Source organism: Pundamilia nyererei, unplaced genomic scaffold (assembly GCF_000239375.1).
Source record: "Pundamilia nyererei isolate P.nyererei 1_Seehausen unplaced genomic scaffold, PunNye1.0 scaffold00089, whole genome shotgun sequence".
NCBI lineage: Eukaryota > Metazoa > Chordata > Actinopteri > Cichliformes > Cichlidae > Pundamilia > Pundamilia nyererei.
The window spans coordinates 1,286,481-1,304,098 of record NW_005187490.1 but is presented as its reverse complement, the minus strand read 5'-3'; the positions used below and the strand labels follow the sequence as shown (position 1 = coordinate 1,304,098).

The 17,618-nt window shown below is 41.3% G+C and overlaps 2 protein-coding genes across 2 annotated transcripts in view; both read left to right on the top strand.

Moving 5' to 3' along the window:
- The window catches only part of tcp11l1 (t-complex 11, testis-specific-like 1), a 9,764-nt gene extending 2,650 nt beyond the window's left edge, over nucleotides 1-7,114 (top strand). The window contains exons 3-10 of the mRNA XM_005739093.1: nucleotides 595-727; nucleotides 805-925; nucleotides 1,020-1,240; nucleotides 1,514-1,650; nucleotides 2,912-3,081; nucleotides 3,186-3,367; nucleotides 4,881-5,053; nucleotides 5,156-7,114. Of these exons, the coding sequence (XP_005739150.1) occupies nucleotides 595-727; nucleotides 805-925; nucleotides 1,020-1,240; nucleotides 1,514-1,650; nucleotides 2,912-3,081; nucleotides 3,186-3,367; nucleotides 4,881-5,053; nucleotides 5,156-5,379 (1,361 nt within the window). The 3' untranslated portion in view covers nucleotides 5,380-7,114. The remainder of the gene's footprint in view (nucleotides 1-594; nucleotides 728-804; nucleotides 926-1,019; nucleotides 1,241-1,513; nucleotides 1,651-2,911; nucleotides 3,082-3,185; nucleotides 3,368-4,880; nucleotides 5,054-5,155) is intronic.
- A 2,145-nt stretch (nucleotides 7,115-9,259) lies between these two features.
- hipk3a (homeodomain interacting protein kinase 3a) overlaps nucleotides 9,260-17,618 on the top strand; it is a 28,355-nt gene continuing 19,996 nt past the window's right edge. The window contains exons 1-4 of the mRNA XM_005739154.2: nucleotides 9,260-9,864; nucleotides 13,374-14,410; nucleotides 14,614-14,805; nucleotides 14,965-15,146. Coding sequence (XP_005739211.1) covers nucleotides 13,376-14,410; nucleotides 14,614-14,805; nucleotides 14,965-15,146 — 1,409 coding nt within the window. The 5' untranslated portion in view covers nucleotides 9,260-9,864; nucleotides 13,374-13,375. The remainder of the gene's footprint in view (nucleotides 9,865-13,373; nucleotides 14,411-14,613; nucleotides 14,806-14,964; nucleotides 15,147-17,618) is intronic.

Below are 17,618 nucleotides of genomic sequence, written 5' to 3'. Positions count from 1 at the left end.
AAAAACCTTGCAAAGGGGTCTGGAAAGTCCAAACATCAATTCTAGCTCCAGCTGTGGAGGATGCTAGCCCTCGAAAATGTAAAAAAAACCTCAAAACAAAATACTCCTCCAAAGCCATATATCCACATGAGTACTACTAAATATGTGACACAGTGTTGTCCACTTAAAAACAGCTTGGACTTGTATAAGACGGAAAAAGATTAACTTTGTCAGTTCTGATGTAGAAAATGTTCTCATGTGTTTATTCCCAGATTTAGATTTGTGCAGATGATGACTTCACAAGAGTGGAACATTGTGACTTTTTGTTTTTGCTCATGGCCGTGAGCCACAACAACAGAGGCTTTGCTTAAAGGCAGGTGTGCTGCTGAACAGAGAGCTTTGTTTAGACTCTGACTGATGAATTGAGGAGATCAACGCTTATTGCACTTAGTGTTGCCTGCTTGTAAAACATTCACACTAAATCCATTTGGAAGTGAGAGATAATGCGCTCAGTAAATGAGTTTATATCCAGTGTGTTCTCCAGATGAAGGAAACTTTATCTTTTGAAAGAATGACGTGTAATTGTGTACAAATATATACATTTTCTCTTTCTAGCCAGCCCACCCAGGTTTGTCTCTGTGGAGGAACTGATGGAGACAGCTAAAGGAGTCACCAACATGGCTTTGGCTCATGAAATAATGGTGAACCAGGCTTTTCAAATCAAACCCGCGGAGCTTCCTGAAGGAAGGTGAGGACTGGATCTTTTCCTCAGTGTGAGTTCTTTCTTGCTGCAGATATAAAAGCATGCGTGTTGTTCTGGAACAGTTTGGAGCGCAGAGTGAAGGAGATCATGCACAAAGCATTCTGGGATTGTTTGGAAGCCCAGCTGAAGGAGGATCCACCGTCCTATGAACACGCCATCAAACTTCTGGCTGAGATCAAAGAGGTGAGATGCTGAAGCCTGCATTCATTCGTATTCTTCAATCATCCTTCTCTAGATTTAACCAACCTCTTTTAACCTCTCGTCTCCCCTCTTTTAGACACTGCTGTCTTTCTTGCTACCAGGCCACGGTCGTCTGCGCTCTCAGATTGAGGAGGTTTTGGACTTGCCCCTGATCCAGCAGCAAGCTGAAAATGGAGCTCTTGACATCGGTCGTCTGTCCCAGTTCATTGTGTGGATGATGGGCTCACTTTGCGCCCCCAGCAGAGACGAGGACATCCAGAAGCTGAAGCAGATCACCGAAGTTGTGCCTCTGCTCAAGTAAGCCATGGAAGACAGGTCATCATTAGCTCTGCATGTTCCAGGCTGTGGTTTATTTTTAGATTGTGTAATTTCATTCCCATCAGACCATGCAGCTCTCAGCTTGTATAAGAGCGACTGTTCTTTGATTATAGCTCAAAGCGCTATTAACAACTTCTTAGTACAGATCCAGACTTGCCAAGACTGAATTAAAAGTTTGGCTTGTCATGAAATGTGTATATTTCATCATCAGTGCTTAGAGTTTGCCCATTTTTTCCATCTGTCATGTTTTAGGGCCATATTTTCAGTGCTGGACCTGATGAAGGTGGACATGGCTAACTTTGCCCTGAGCAGCATCAGACCACATCTGATGCAACAGTCTGTTGAATATGAGAGGAACAAGTTCCAGGAGTTTTTGGAGAAACAACCAAGTAAGGGATATAACTTTCATATTTACTGTTATGAGCATTATTAGCTTTAAACATTACATATGATTATTTAAATAGCACAAAACCCGCAGTGTCTAATTCTACTGTATTCAGACTAATCACCTGCAATATGAAATACAGAACCCCAAAACATATCTCTCATTAGCTGGTAGATTTGTAGACGTTAACATTGTGCAATGTCCTTTGCACCATCTTGAGTACTGTGATACCCACTGATTACCTCTGTAGCAAGACTGACACAGTTGCCCATTTGTCATTCAGAACATGACTGTAGGAGCTGCAGCTCTAATAAGATGTACTACAGACTGTATAAAACATGGATGTAGCTTCCAGATGTGAAAAGTGAAGCAAAGTCAGACTTTCCACTGAGGTTGTATTCTTTTTATTGGCCAGCAAAGGGTGACTCAAAAAGACTAGTTATGTGGATTTCTGTTGGAGTATGGCCCTCAGTTTTCTTGCTCTGTGACTCAGGACTGTATCAGCTCAACATCCAGGTTCCAGTCCAATCAAATACAACATAATCTTTATTTTATTAATTATGCTCCTCATCAGAATCAGGCAGCGGGGGTCTTGACATCTGGATGCCAAAACCTGAACAAACGCTTGAGGCTTTGCAATCTGACTTCACAAGCCAACATTGTGACAGCTATATGCGTGTTTTATATATGCAGTTTGTGGCGTCCATTGTTTTCTAATTGCTCATTGCTGTTTGTGAGATATCCAAAGATCAGAAAGGATACAAAATTGTATTTTTCTGTAACCAAACATCTTCAAATTTGACTGTTTGCTTTATTAACGTATTTATTTTTTATTTTTTACAAAAGGGAAATACTCAATCTGTCAACCCACGAATACTGCAGTTATAAGTTACACAATGACTGAATGCTTTTAAAAAGCATGTGATGTACAGGGGTGTAGTCACTCCTGTGTGAATGCCACTTCTTTGTTATACTTTTTGAAAATCAGGTGAATTTCAGCAGCACGCAACAGCTTTGATTTGATGCAGTGTTTACACATAGACTAAATAATTCATCTTATACCACTGTGCATCTCTGCTCTACTCAAAATATTTGTATGTTAGCCCTTCTGTCTAGTGTAGTCTGAACCTTTTACATTTAACAATACAGAAAACTGAAAAAATCTTGGTTATAGACTCCTGTATTATATTCTATAATGATGTAATACCGCTGACTAGTACTGCTATTATTATACTGAATAATAACAATGATCGTTTCTCCTTCAGATGCCTTAGACTTCACTGAGAAATGGCTTGAGGATACAGTAAAAAGCCTGCAAGACTCAGCAGCAACAGGTGGTGCTGCATCTGATTCTTCACTCCACCCCCTCAGTGTTCATAATCATGCCTATCTTCGCCTGCTCAGGTGGGACCACGACTCAGACCCCTTCCCGGAGGTAAACCCAATCAATCCTGGTTCATTGTATCTCAGTGCTTGTTTAGATTTCACTTCTTGTGTTGTACTCTTCATCCTTAAATTCTCCTCTGCTTTTATCTACAGACGGTGTTGATGGATCAGGTTCGATTCCAGGAGATGCAGCAGGAGGCTGAACAGCTGGTTCTTCTCTCCTCTGTGCTGCTCATTGTCTACACTACAACTGGGGAGGCCATCTCAGGCCTGCCAGGACTGATGGAGACCCTCAAAAACACTGTTAATGTCTTGCTTGCAGACATGCATACACCGTAAGCACAAAGATATATATATATATATTTTTTTTTATATTTAAAGCTACAGTGGCCAAATTTGCCTTCATTTCTTTCAGTTCACTTCCTCAAGCACTAATTATTCTCTATGTGAATAAACAAAGGTGGACAAATATGACTGAGCCAGAGTGGATTTAATTTGACTTGCATTAATGCGTAAATTGAACGACTTAGGATTAGTTTGAATTTCAAGGTAACTTTCTCTGGAAAGGTCCCATGCTGACATATTCTGCAATGTGCCTGATCTGAATTCAGCAAAAATAAAGAGCCACTGTAGATTCCATCAGTTTCACAGATGTGGTGATGTGACTAGTTTAGCCTCATTTAGACAAGAGTAGTGTTGTTTCCACGAATTGTATATGAAAGATGGACCACTAATTTCTGGACGACTTTTTTGGACTTTGCTGTCACTATGTTAAGGGGTTTTTTGTTTATTTTTTTCTGGTCAACTGGAACCTTTCTGTGGAGTTTGTGTGTTTTCCAACAGTTTTAAAAGATGTGCTTTGTACTAACTATTTAAATGGTAAATGGCCTGTATTTGAATAGCGCTTTACTTAGTCCCTAAGGACCCCAAAGCGCTTTATACTACTTTCAGCCACACACCCATTCACACACTGGTGATGGCAAGCTACATTGTAGCCACAGCTGCCCTGGGGCACACTGACAGAGGCGAGGCTGCCGGACACCGGCCCTCTGACCACCACCAGTAGGCAAACATGGGGTTAGTACAGGGGTGGGCAATCTCACGAGGGCCGGTGTCCCTGCAGGTTTTAGATGTGTCCTTGAACCAACACAGCTGATTTAAATGGCTAAATTAGCTCCTCAACATGTCCTGAAGTTCTCCAGAGGCCTGGTAATGAACTAATCATGTGATTCAGGTGTGTGGACCCAAGGTGAGATCTAAAACCTGCAGGGACACCGGCCCTCGTGGACTGAGCCCAGTTAGGGTTAGTATCTTGCCCAAGGATATTTGGCATGCAGCCAGGAGGCAGCCTGGGATCAAACCACCGACCTGATTAGTGGCTGACCTGCTCTGCCACCTGAGCTACAGCCATGCCATTTATTCTAAATTGGCTTAATTTGTGAACATGAGAGCAAGAGGCCAAAGCAGTTACAATTTTTTGAGACAGTGTTTGCTAGATGGCTATGAAGTACTGATTACATACAGCTTTTTTTTTGTAAAGTTAATTGTATCAGTAAAATAAGTTTATTATATATTAAAGGTTGTAGCTTTTCTCCAATGAAAAAAAATCCAAGAAGTTTTGGCTCAAGACAGATGGGGAAAAAAGCACTTTTGTCCCACAATACTACCGACTGTCCACTGTTAGCCATCATAATGGAGTAAGGTTTTGCACACTAGGGTAGCGAGTTAGTTACATGACTGAAAACTATGGATAGAAGATGCATAAAGCTTGGCTTTTGTTGTGAAGCTTATTAACTTAACAACTTGTATTGTTATAAAACTAAAGCTTTTTTTGTGATCTGTCCTAAGTTCATTTAGTCCACAGGAGGTCTTGGCAACCATTGGGGAGAAACTGTGTGTTGAGCTGAGTCAGTGTCTAAGCCAGCATGGCTACTCTCCATTCTCAGCTGACCGAAAGAGCGCTCTGAAGGGGCAAATCTCCGCCGCCATCCAACCAGACAACACAGTCCGCATGCTGATGGGTAAGAGCACTTACTTCTTACTTCCTTAGAGGCAACACCAGCGGTGCACAGTTCAGTGAAGGTGTTTGTCAGCGACAGTTAAACTCTCTTCTCTCCTCTCAGAATCTCGGGTTCACAACTACCTTCTGGCTTCCCTGGAGTCCAGCCAACATAAGACCCCTCCTCCTCTGCCAGGAGGTCTGGCTCCAGTCAGCAAGGAGCTAAAAGAGCTTGCTGTTCACTTCAGTCGCCTTGTCAACTACAACAAGCTGGTCTTCTCCCCATTCTATCAAAAGACCCTGCAGAAAATACTGGCACCAGGGGAGAGTCCCGGCACAGACACATAAACTCTGCAGGGAGGGAGAAGAGAAATGTGGAGAGCAGTCTGTGATTTTTTGCAGTTTCCTCTCACTAGTAACGGTTAAGATTTAAAGAAAACAGTCACGGGAGGTGCCCAGAGAAGTATGCACCTTAAACCAAGTCGATTAGAAAATAGACTCACATCTCAGTTACATTAATCCACAAAGTTGTTAGCTTGGAAAAATGTCAAACCTCATATTTGTGACCTATTAGCAGCTGTCTTGGATGAGCCTGTATTCAGTATTATAGCATGGCAGGGTATCATTCGGAACAGTTTAATACCCAGAACTAATATTTTGGGGTATTCTGCATCTTTACCATACGTGGTAGAGTCCTTATGACTTAGTTTGCGCAATATTCAATTAAAGAAAGAATTCAGGAAGATAAAGTGTCAGCGTATGTATCATAAAAGTGTCCCAAAGTAGGAAGATATAGGATCTGAAAGAAGTTAGCTGCTGTCATTACCAGCAAATTAAACTGCTGACTTTACAATTGAACCCCCAGGTCTCCTGTTCTTACACAATCCTTTTTCCTAATTTAGGAAATTCCCCCCAACATCCAACAAGCTCCAGTGCTGCCCCCGCCTGTCAGGAGCTGCCAGGAGATGTTATGGTATTTCACAGATGTTTGCTTTATTTATTTATCAAAAAAGAGCCACAATCTCTACTTAGAAAGGGTCATTTAAGTATATTTGAAAAGGAATCTGTTTACTCAGGATAAACAAGTCACTGAGTATTTTTAAAACGAATTTGTGGGGGGGGGAAAGTGTTTTAGTGAATCTGCCTGAATGCTCCTTCCTGTTAGCTCCTGACAGGTGAGGTGGAGCTCTTCTAAAACACTGGCAGAGAGCTCCTTGATGAGTTGACAAAGCTGACCCCTTCAGTGAGATATGTGATGGGTAAAAGCCTTAAAGTATTTAGAAAGCATCAGTACGTTACCTTTTTTTAAACTTACTGCTCGTGGCACCGTTTAACTGGCACTCTAAGCAGTTGTGTAGCTCACACAAGCGAAAGAATGAGCAAGACAGCAAATGCCTGCATGCTGTCTTTTACACTGGAACTGAAAGAGAATACAGAGGGTACAAAAACTATACACCTTAATCTTTTTGTAGCATTTAGTTCATGCATCTGTAAGTACTAGTGGATTTTTTTTTAAACAGACAGGGGACTCCTTGCAGTAGCTTCAGAAATATGTACAATAACCCTGCTAAACAAATTCTTCACTATAAAGTCAATTAGTTTCCTTTAATGATGAAGGTTGGACTTAAAAAACCAACAAACAAAAAGATGATCTGAATCTCTTCTATACCTGCTCACAGAAAAAGAAAAGGATCCGTTTATCTGTTGGAAATAACGGTGTGCAGACTTTTTGTACCCGCAGTAAGTGAGATAGTTTCCGGCATATTAGATAAAATGAAAATAACCTGCATTATATGTTGTACTGTAATTTTTACTAAGGGACTTGTGTTGTTGACCAACTCGAACTATTTTAATTTAACTGATGTTTACGTATTGATTTTCTGATTGTTTTTAAGAAGCTGGAACATTTCATTTTAACAAGCACTTCTCGTGCATATTTTACAACTTACCACACAGCTGGTTGTAACACTGTTTCACTCCTCCAGGCAGAATGACGTCAGCCATTCCCCAAATGAATAACACTCTGACTGATCACACTGACTACACTTTGAATGTTCGTTGAACATGACAATAAAGCGTTACATCCCACACAGCAGTCTGTGTTTATTTTTGAATCCATCTTCACATCAAAGAGCTTGATTGCGTTCATCAAAAACACTGTGAGGGAAATAAAACGTTTAAAGATTTTATAATAGAGCTCTCATTATTAACTCCAATCAGATTTGGTGCATTCTTCTGTGTATCGCTAGGCTGCTTGCATGCAATACACTTATATAGCGGTAGGTGGCGCCAGATCTCAAATTTAAAAACCAGTACAAGGCGTTGCGTTTGTGCAATAAAAAGCGTGCGATCAAATACTTGCATAAGAGCAATTTATAACCAGAGGGAGACTTGTGCTTATTCTTCAAAACAGCGTGTGTTTGAATTAAGTTTTGTTGGCAATTATGACCACTATTTTAATGTTTTTGAACATGCCTACAAAGAAACCAAGAAATAAGTGCAACAGCATGATGGGAGCATGCACTTTGAATGCTTTAGAGCTGACTAAGTTCGCACTGTTGTAACGCTAACATGCATTGTCTTGTCCTGAACTGCACTGGGGTGTGTTTTGGCTAATCCAATAGCTAACTTGTTTCACTTATATTATGACTGCCTGGCTGCCATTTTGTCCGTAATCTTAATTACTACTAAATCTACATAGAGTAAGCTCTGAACGTTATTGGACAATTATAATTTTTTACATTTTTCAGCTTTAATTTAAGGGTTTTAACAGAAGTGCAGGCCTGGCATAACGTATCAAGGGAGGTGGTTCAGCGAGGTTGTGCACTTTCAAGCAGTCATTGACTGCAAAGGATTTTCAGCCATGTATTAAAAACAATCTTCATATCTAAAATTATACACTATGATTTTAGATTTTACAGTTGCTTTTAAACCTTTCAAGAGGAAGGAATAACGAAAGAAAAAGGCTGACATTCCCAAAGAGTTCATGTAATATTTGAATTAAATTCAAATATTCTAAAAGTTAGTCAAAAACATTTGTTTTCATACTGTTTACGCCAAATCCAGACCCTACCATCTGAACGTCACAGCATAAATTGAAACTACAATTTTGTTGAGCTTGTGCAAATTGTAGCCTCTGTTTCTTGCTCCTATCTGATAGATGTGGCACCCAGTGTGGACTTCTGCTGTTGTGGCACATCTGTCTCAAGGCTGGACTGTTGTGCATTCAGAGACGCTGTTCTGCATGGCTTGGTTATTTGAGTTCCTGTTGCCATCCTATCAGCTTGAAGCACTCTGGCCATTCTCCTCTGACCTCTGACATCAACAAGGTATTTTTGCTCACAGAACTCCTGCTTAGTGGATATTTTCCCTTTTTTGGACCGTTCTCCAAAAACCCTGTGTGGGAAAATCTCAGTAGATCAGCAGTTTTTGAAATACTGAGACCAGCCCCTCTGGCACTCACATCCATGTCACACTCTTAATAAGTCACTTAATAAATCACCTTTCTTCACCATTCAGATGCTCAGCTTGAAAAGCAGGTTGCTACAATGCAATGCTATTTGGCTTATATATTTGCAGTTGAACAGGTGTACCTAATATGATGGTTACACTCACTGGACTCCATGACCACACTGAACAAAGCAGCTGAAATCCAAGAATATATTAATACCACATATTAGCAGCTACATTCTGCAAAGTATTATGAAGTAATGTGCAAAATGACACTTGCAATTATTGCTTTCAATTATTCTGCATCAATATACATGTGATCTGATTCCCCCAGCTGTATGTATACTAACTGTGGATGTGATGGAGAAGAAAACAAAACATTTGGATTTACATTTTATTTAAGAATTAAACAACAATTAAACATCTTTGAGTGTTGTGTTTATCACTTTGGTGTGCAATCCAGTTATTACCGATGAGTGATTCTGTTTGATTCCCTAAAAAGACTCAAAAATAGCAGCACACAGAAGCTTCAGCTGATCACCGCTAACACAAAAGGCAACTTTAATTTAGGACCAGAGAACCAGAAGCAACCAGTACTCCTGTGTTGGTGTATTATTACATGCCACCGACTGTCCTTTGTGCCATTTTCTTTGTCACAGCTCAGCTAGAGAGTGTTTTATTTAAACATGGGGATCATGCCAGCACAGTGAGCTAGAATGAGCTAAAAGAAGTATAAACATTATCAACTGACTTGTGGTGAACATGGGGGCTGATGAAGCCATGCGTGTAAAAACAAAGCATCTTTGTTTTGAGTGGATACAAATTCATAGTACTGTAATAAAGTTCAAAAGATGATGAAATGAACAGATTGTTAAAAACAAGTTTTAATTCTGGCATATCTAAACAGAAATCAAACGTTGCAGCTCAGTCAGTGTTTCATGGAGACAGCACTGTTATTATTTTACTGTCCCCTCCCTCTGCCCTCCCCAACATTCCACACATGCGGAGAAGCAACAAGCTACCGAACCAGCAGCAACAGCTAGCCGCCCGCCAGCAGCTATCTCCGTGGGGGACGAGGCGTATTAACATGCAAAAGTTTAGAAAAACGGATTCCTTGTCCTAAGCAGGCACAAGAGTGACGTTGGGCGCAACCCGAGACGGCTGTGGAAACCATGGGTCACGTCGGGCTCTCGTAATAGATAGTTATTTGCGTTATTTAGTGCTTCAAATGTGCGAAAAGTCGCTCGGTGTGTCCTCGTCGTTGAACAAGATGGCAGCAGCAGCAGGAGCAGCACCGTTGCAGGAATCGACTGTGGTGCGGGTCCTCGTTGCTAGCCAGCTCTTTCACACCCTGGGCGATACGATTTACTGGTTTTGTTGAAGGTATGTCACCTTATCTGGCAAGGCTGGGCGTCAAATGGACTTTGTGTGCTGCGCTGGTGTTTGTTTCATATGTCCCTTTAACGTTGACAGTACTTCGCTCATGGCTAGCTTGTTTGCTAACAGCTGCTAACTTCGATTTGTCCCCTGTAGCTGGAAACTGTTGGCGATAAAAACGTGCTTAATTAGAGCTAGGGCACACGGTAGCTATTCAGGTGTGTGGTTTTAGTGTGCCCTTTCATGTGTGTTCATTTTTAAGTAACTTTAGCTATGCATTTTGTTAACTTATGCTAACTTGAAAAAGTTATGTACTGAAAAAACGACTTTATTTGACACATTTTTGTCCCTTAGTAAAGATATAACACCTGTAAAAGTTCGCACTTGTATTTTTGAGTGAGTTTGAGTAAATTACTTTGCTGCCTGTCAGTTTATAAGTTCCAACAGGTGTCTCGGCTGGTGTTGCCCATCCCCCAAACACGTACACACACACACAGCCAGGCACACATCACCCTCCCCGTGTGCTAACATGCCTCTCTAGATTGATCAGTAACAAACTGTGGGGTGGACGCTAGCTGGACCCGTGAGCACATACAAACACGCAAACACTTGTGTGTGTCGTGGCTCTCTATTTCAGGCTTGGGTCTCGTCATCCTGTGGGGATATCAGGCTACCTAAGCCTGGCAGTGAGAAGGCAGAGCAGCACTGGCTGTGTCGGTGGCCCCCAGAGACTGGAATGACATATTGGCAAGCGTAGGAAGGTGGAGATGTTGGCATCAGCCATATGGTGGTGTCGCCTTTTCTTTTTTTTTTCCCTGTAGCACCATCAGATTATTTTTAGTGTTTGCTAAATTTGCTGCTGTAGTTGTTGAATGAAGAAAGGTAGCGGTGAGGGAGGCAGTGGAAAAATATGGGTTTGGTTTTAGACTACAATGATGTCAGCAAGAATTTTAATTACAGCCACACTCCACAGCTATTTGCCAGCTCATTTCTGCTCTGAGTAATATTGTTGTTAACCAGAGTCTGAATACAGATCTATATTGAGAGAGAAAAGTGTGGTTGCAAGTGTTACTGTCCATCAGCAGTTTGTCTAGTGAAACACATCAGCCCTGCTGGTAATAAGAGGTGTGTTTTATTTTAATGTTGACTTTGAGGCACACCCCTCTGCTTGTCTCAACCTGCATTGGCACTTGGAATGAAATTTTGTGCTTAACGCAGCCGGCTTCATGAGCGTCAAACTGGAATCACCTGAGTCCCAATGTAACCCAGCCAAACACGGGCATTCAGGAAGTATGGCTGCAGCCTTTGCCTATGCCTGTTATCGCGGTGTACAGACTTGCTGCAATGAAAGGAAAGTTGCAGGAAAAGAATAAATGAAGGCAAATATTTTATAGTAGTGTGTAGCATTAGACAATGGGATGTTAAAAAAATGTGTATGTTACATAATGGCTGACACTGTTCTCTAATCATATCCTATTTGGTGTAAAACTAAATCAAGCATGTTTGTTCTTTGGCTGCATAATCACTTTCCTTTGTTTGTATATTCCTAACTTCCAGGGAGATGTGAGTAATGCCAGCAGTGCTTCATTAAGGTCTGAATAATTAATAATTCAGCCTAATGTGTCCACTCTAGTCAATGATTTAACTGTTTTGTGGGACAGATGGACATTGCTCACTTAAAAGAGTTTAAGGGTTAACAAAAGTCCTTGTTCAGCTTTGGGGGCATTAGGTACTTTTTCAGTTTGGAAGAGAAAATAAAGGATTAATTAAAAGATTGCTGTTTGTTTTCAGATATAAAAACTGATCAAGCCACAGTAGTCTTACCTGGTTGATTTCAACCCCACTCAGTGTGGTGAGACCCTCTTCTTATTCCACTTCTCCACCAGTTAGTCCTTGCTCGCCTGATCTAGTCCTTGCTCACCTGATCTAGTCTAAAAGAAACCTGATACTGGCTGGTCAGAGCCCAGTGGTCATGGAACAGTCCTAATCCTATCAAGACAACTTGAATTACACTTTGCTGAAAGTTTTTTTTTCCCCCCAAAAAAGCCTCCTGCCCATACCCCATCTCTTATAAATTCAGTTACCCAATAAAAACCATCAGTGAAATTTATGCTTTAGATTTCCATAAAATTATACTGCCTTTCTGTCTTTTTGTGAACATTGAATACACATCCATGTTGTTTGAATAGGCCTACATCTAATTTGAATTTGATTTGAACTGTCAGCTGAGAAAACTGGCCTAAACCTTGGTCTATAACGTCAGTGTCATTTGTGATTTATTAAAACATGTAATCCAATTCAACAAAGCATCTAACATTAATAAACATTGTAGATTGTGCTCCAGGGCTATCACAGTATTAAATTTTCACTCCACAATTATTTTGGTAAAAAAGAAACACACCAAAAAAGATATCTGTACAAAATCTTTAAGAAAAAAAGTCTGTATTCTTTTAGTTGGCTCTATAACTGAATGTGTTTGTTGTCGTTTGTTTTGGGAAATTAAAATTGAAATCCGAGTGGATGGAGGTGATGAGTCTAACTGTAACTCTACAAAAGCATAAAAACAGTTTGAGAAAGCCTATTTGTGCTATAGGCATGACATGAATATTTAATACTTTAATACTATCAATACACAGTTATCATGACCCCCACATTGTGTCACATTGGTTTCTAACCACGTTATCACACTTTAGCTAGTATACGCCTGGTGTGCTACCACAGTGTTCTGACTTTAGAAATGTGATCTCTTACATTTTTACAGCAAAGATCACATTGTATGCTGAACAAATGTTTCCATTAATACATGAACATCAGTAATAGACAACTACCTAAAGTAGAAAGCACTGAATAGAAAAGTGAGTGCTTGACATGAAGATTGTGTAAGTTTCTTTAATGCATGTTTTGGTCTAATATGCTTCTAGGATTTGGGAGTGAGGTGTGCCTTAATCAAAGAATCGTTGTTAGATCATTTGGACTACAGCATTGCAAAGGCCATAAAGTAAAGCAGTAGCTACTACAGTTCAGCGTCCTCTCTTACAGATGGTGTTACTTCTGATTTTGGTTTTGATGCTAATCTAAATAAGCACTGTTCCTTCAGTATCATTGCCATATTTGTAAAATGTCACTGGTTGATAACTCATCGTGCCTTTATGGTGGATTATTTTCCCCTCCAGTACTGCTTGCAGTGTGGTTCTGCTTGTGTGAAACTGACCCTTGAGTATAGCATGCAGAGACAGGCCAGAGATGCAGCGGGCTTCCCCCATCTCTCATTACAGGAGGCCAGTTCCCCTTTCCTGTAATGGTGAAATGATGAGTTAATGATGAGTGTATTTGCTCTGGTGTCCTTTGGTGTTTTTTTTTTTCTTTTTGTTTAAAATCTTGGCTCGAGAGAATGGTGAAGGAGAAGAAAAAACTTTGGTTCTACTCTTTACTTTTTTTTTGAATGTAGCATTTTGGTGTGAGTTTGTTTTGCCATGCTTTAAATGATTAATGTGGCTTGTGTTTCTGTTCTTTAGGTATGGCCTCACAAGTCTTGGTCTACCCATCACAGATGCACTCAGCTCAAACAAGTGCCTTAGGAACCAGCAGTAGTGGTACCAGCAGACATATAGGTGAACCCCACCGCAGTAATAACACCAGCAGAGCCTTTCAGCACCGACCACCACCCAAAACCTATGTGATCGGAGTCAACTACGGTATTGCATATCCCAACAACGTTGTCCCATCCTCAGTCGGGGCTGATTCAGGGAGACTGCACGCAGGAATACAGCTCGGAGAAGGGGGGCTGTGGGCATTGCAGACTGCAGGAATACAGAGTGAAGAGAACCTAGGAGAAGGTCCAACTCGGACCCAGGATCAGCAGTCTCTTTGCCAGAGCAGAGGCAGAGGCCCACAGGAAGTGAGGCTTTATAGGGACAGTGGTGGTACTCCAGCAGGAGGAGGCCTGGACTGTGGGCTGCTGAGTAGGGCCTGTATCAGAACGCAAGAGGACGGTGGTAGAAACAGAAGAGTACCGAGGCCAGGAGGATACACCAAACTTTTAGACACAGCTGCCATCCAGAAATGTGAAAAGAAGACAGGTGAAAGTGGAGAACAACTGCAGGGAAACAACTGTGTCGGAACCATGCAGATAGTGGAGGAGGTATCTGCTCTGCCTTCACTTCCTCCTCCGGTGGCCATGTTGCAAACCAACACTGGGAACTTTGCAGACACTGTCAGATTAGGAGGTGGAGGGATGCCTGCTCAACACAACAGGGTGGAAGGTGTGACAGACATTGGAATCAGGGTGGATGGATCTGAAATCAGGCCAAATGGCAGTAACGAGGCAGTGGCTGGAGCTACAGTGACTAGAGCTGGGTCAGGAGATGGTGACTACCAGTTAGTTCAGCATGAGGTTCTGTGTTCCCAGAAGAACAGCTACGAGGTTTTGGAGTTTCTGGGTCGTGGCACCTTTGGCCAGGTGGTAAAGTGTTGGAAGAGGGGAACGAGTGAAGTGGTGGCTGTTAAAATACTGAAGAACCATCCGTCTTATGCACGTCAGGGACAGATTGAGGTGAGGAACTGTGAATTACTGTCTGTTGTTAGTGTGTTAGCTGAAATCTGCTGCTGTGTTACTCTGTGCATGCCCACAGTTTTGTTGCAGCATCACACCAAAAGCGAACAACAGAAACGGTTCAATTTGCCTTTTTTTCCTCTCTCTCCCATAATCTTTTAACAGCTGATAGTCTGAGCCTATGTTATTTCCTTTTGTTCCAGGTTGAGATATTGGCACGGTTGAGCAGTGAGAATGCAGAGGAGCACAATGTGGTGCGTGCTTTGGAGTGCTTCCAGCACCGCAGCCACACCTGCCTGGTGTTTGAGATGTTGGAGCAAAATCTGTATGACTTTCTTAAACAGAACAAGTTCAGCCCACTGCCACTCAAAATCATCAGGCCTATTCTGCAGCAGGTAAAACAAACTTTTCTTTTCTGCCATAGAAACCCATAATATACAGGACATATTGTATGATGATGCTTTTAGAGCTGGCACACCTAGTTTTTAATGGGCTAAAAAAAAATGCAGAGCACCATTTTGAATCATATTTTGTATTTGTGTTAATTCCTGCAGGTGGCAACAGCCCTAAAGAAGCTCAAGTCTTTGGGTTTGATTCACGCTGACCTGAAGCCAGAGAACATCATGCTGGTTGACCCCTCCAGACAGCCCTACAGAGTCAAAGTCATTGATTTTGGCTCAGCCAGCCATGTCTCCAAGGCTGTCTGTTCCACTTATCTGCAGTCCAGATACTACAGGTGAGTGCTTTCACTCAATTCTGAATCATTCATCAAGACTCATGGGAGTCATTCACCAGTGGGTGTGGCGTGATATGATAGGCATTCCTGTTCATACTTTGAAAGACATTTTGAAGCTGTTCTAAAATAATTTGCTGTGTAAACTTGCTTTGTTATTGTAGATCAGAATGCAGCCTTCACTACTCCCTGTAGTTTTAATGCAGCGTTATCAGTTACCATATCATAAGAGAAGCATGATGTTTAATTTTGAGATAAATGTTTATGGTAAACATTTTTATTTCCTGTAATGTGACAATTAAAGTTTTAGTTTTACTGTAATTATGGGCTTTTAAAAAATTTGAATAGGACTCACATTTGTCAAAAAGGCCCCTAAATATGTTTAAAAAAACCAATCAGTGCATGCATCAGACTGAACCTAGCTGGTTTCCAGTAGTACAAAGTGTTCAGAATAAGCTTCACATGGTAGAATATTTTTAGGAAGATCAGATATGTCACGAGGTGAAATGTCATGGTATTTGTCTTCATAACATGCTAGCACAGTGATTTGACTTATTCCCATGGGTAATGGTTGTTTGTGTGTTTCTCCCCGTTTCTCACAGGGCTTAGTGAGGTCTTGCCTGAGCATTGTGTGTTTAGGCCTTCTCTGTTATGTAAAATGACGTGGTCTGTAACAACCTGCACACTCTCATTGGGAGTTCATTGACATGTCTTGGGAGCTGTTTTTTCCCCCTTCTGTATTTGTATGCATTTTTTATGTACATGCCTGGATGTACATCTGAGTAGTTCTCAGTGCATCACGCCCTTAACTTGGCTGATCTTGCATAATGTGCAGAGGAACTGAAATGTTTATATGAGGAACAGCGTCATGAAATATTTGGCTTGTCTTTCTGGCCTCTGTGAAAGCAAGAACGTGCTTATGAAACAGCTTTCCCAACCTCAGGACGCATTGTTGAACTGAAATGTAGAACTTAATTAAATTGTTAAGCTGTAAGCTTATATGCTCGCATTATGACACAATAAATTTAGGACTTTCTGTACTTAAAAACAAAGTAGACCACAAGGTCGACTAAAAAAACAACCTTGTCTCTCTTTGGTATATAGCCGTCTCATTGTGGACTCGTAGGCTTGTTTGTGACACGTATAATGATATCCAAGCTTGTTTCCAAAGCAAAATTATTTGCTTTTTGCTAATCACGGGACAGAACGCTGGCAATTTTATTCATCACAGCTCCAACTAGCAAGTTTCAGCAAGCAGGTCATTTGGGTCGGGTGAACTGTTGCAAACTCTTCATTGTGCAATTCTTCAGAGGCTGCTGGGATAAGGGGTATGCCAGCAGCTAATGGAGCACACACACCCAACAGTACACTCTCTGCAGTTCTGATTTTATTGCCCTGTAAGGAACGTAGCACATTATCAGTTATTTCAAAAGTGTTTCTGGTAGTGGTGTTGAAATGGGGATACATAAGTCTGGGTTTCCTGAGGTGAAGAAACTTGTGTGAATGTAAAACTGAGCCTTAGAGCACAAACATTCCACCAATGGCTTTGTGCAACTTCTCTATTTTAGATAAATCTAGCCACTCCCCAGCCCCCTCCTCTACCAGAGCTGAGGTTTAGTGTGGAGCTACAGCTGTTACATAACATAAAGGATTTGCTCCTCATTTGACCTGTTTAACTGTGGAGAACGTGTGTGTGTGTGTGTTTCATCTCGAAGCAGCAAAAGTGAGATCATAGTGCAGTTAAAATGGGCTGCTGGTGGATTTCAGAGAGGTCACTCAGGCCAGTGAAGAATGTGGTATGTGAAAACCCACATTTAGATCCAGGAAAAAACATTCAGACATTCCTGTGTGTGTCTGGGTGTGTTCCTATGTGGTGCCCCTGTCTATAGAACAGCTGTTGAGCCTGGATATAAAATGTGCCCTAACATGCCTGACAATAATGCCACATGAATGTCACAGAGGGGCTTTGCTGAGTATTCAACGTTTGTATGTTGAGATTTTGTACCTTTTAACTTGACCTTTATCTTAGCTGGTGGTGTATGGCTGAAAGAATATGCTGACTCCAGACACAGTCTTATTTTTAAATAAACCAGTACTTCATGGCTTTCTTCTCTTGCTGTATATCCCACCTGCTTTCCATTGTGGGTTTGTGTGAGGAGGAGTTGGCTTAGCCATGATGATAGCTGGTACTGCACGTGCAGTGTGCACTGGTAAGCATGTATGTTTTCAGCTTGGTTGGGGGAATTGTCTGTATTCAAACTGAGATGTCATAATAATATTTTGCAGTGCATTTTGTTTCCTATACGTGTGGAGCAGATGAAAGTAGCTGTTGCTTCTTATTGCTGTTATACAAGACCCAGTTCAATGAGTCAGCTCACTCTGTGCGAGTGTTACGTTGTTTGTAAGTGAGGTTATGTGGAGAGTGGTTTGAAGGATATAGTGTATCATCTCCCATGCTCATGTTACATAATGCCT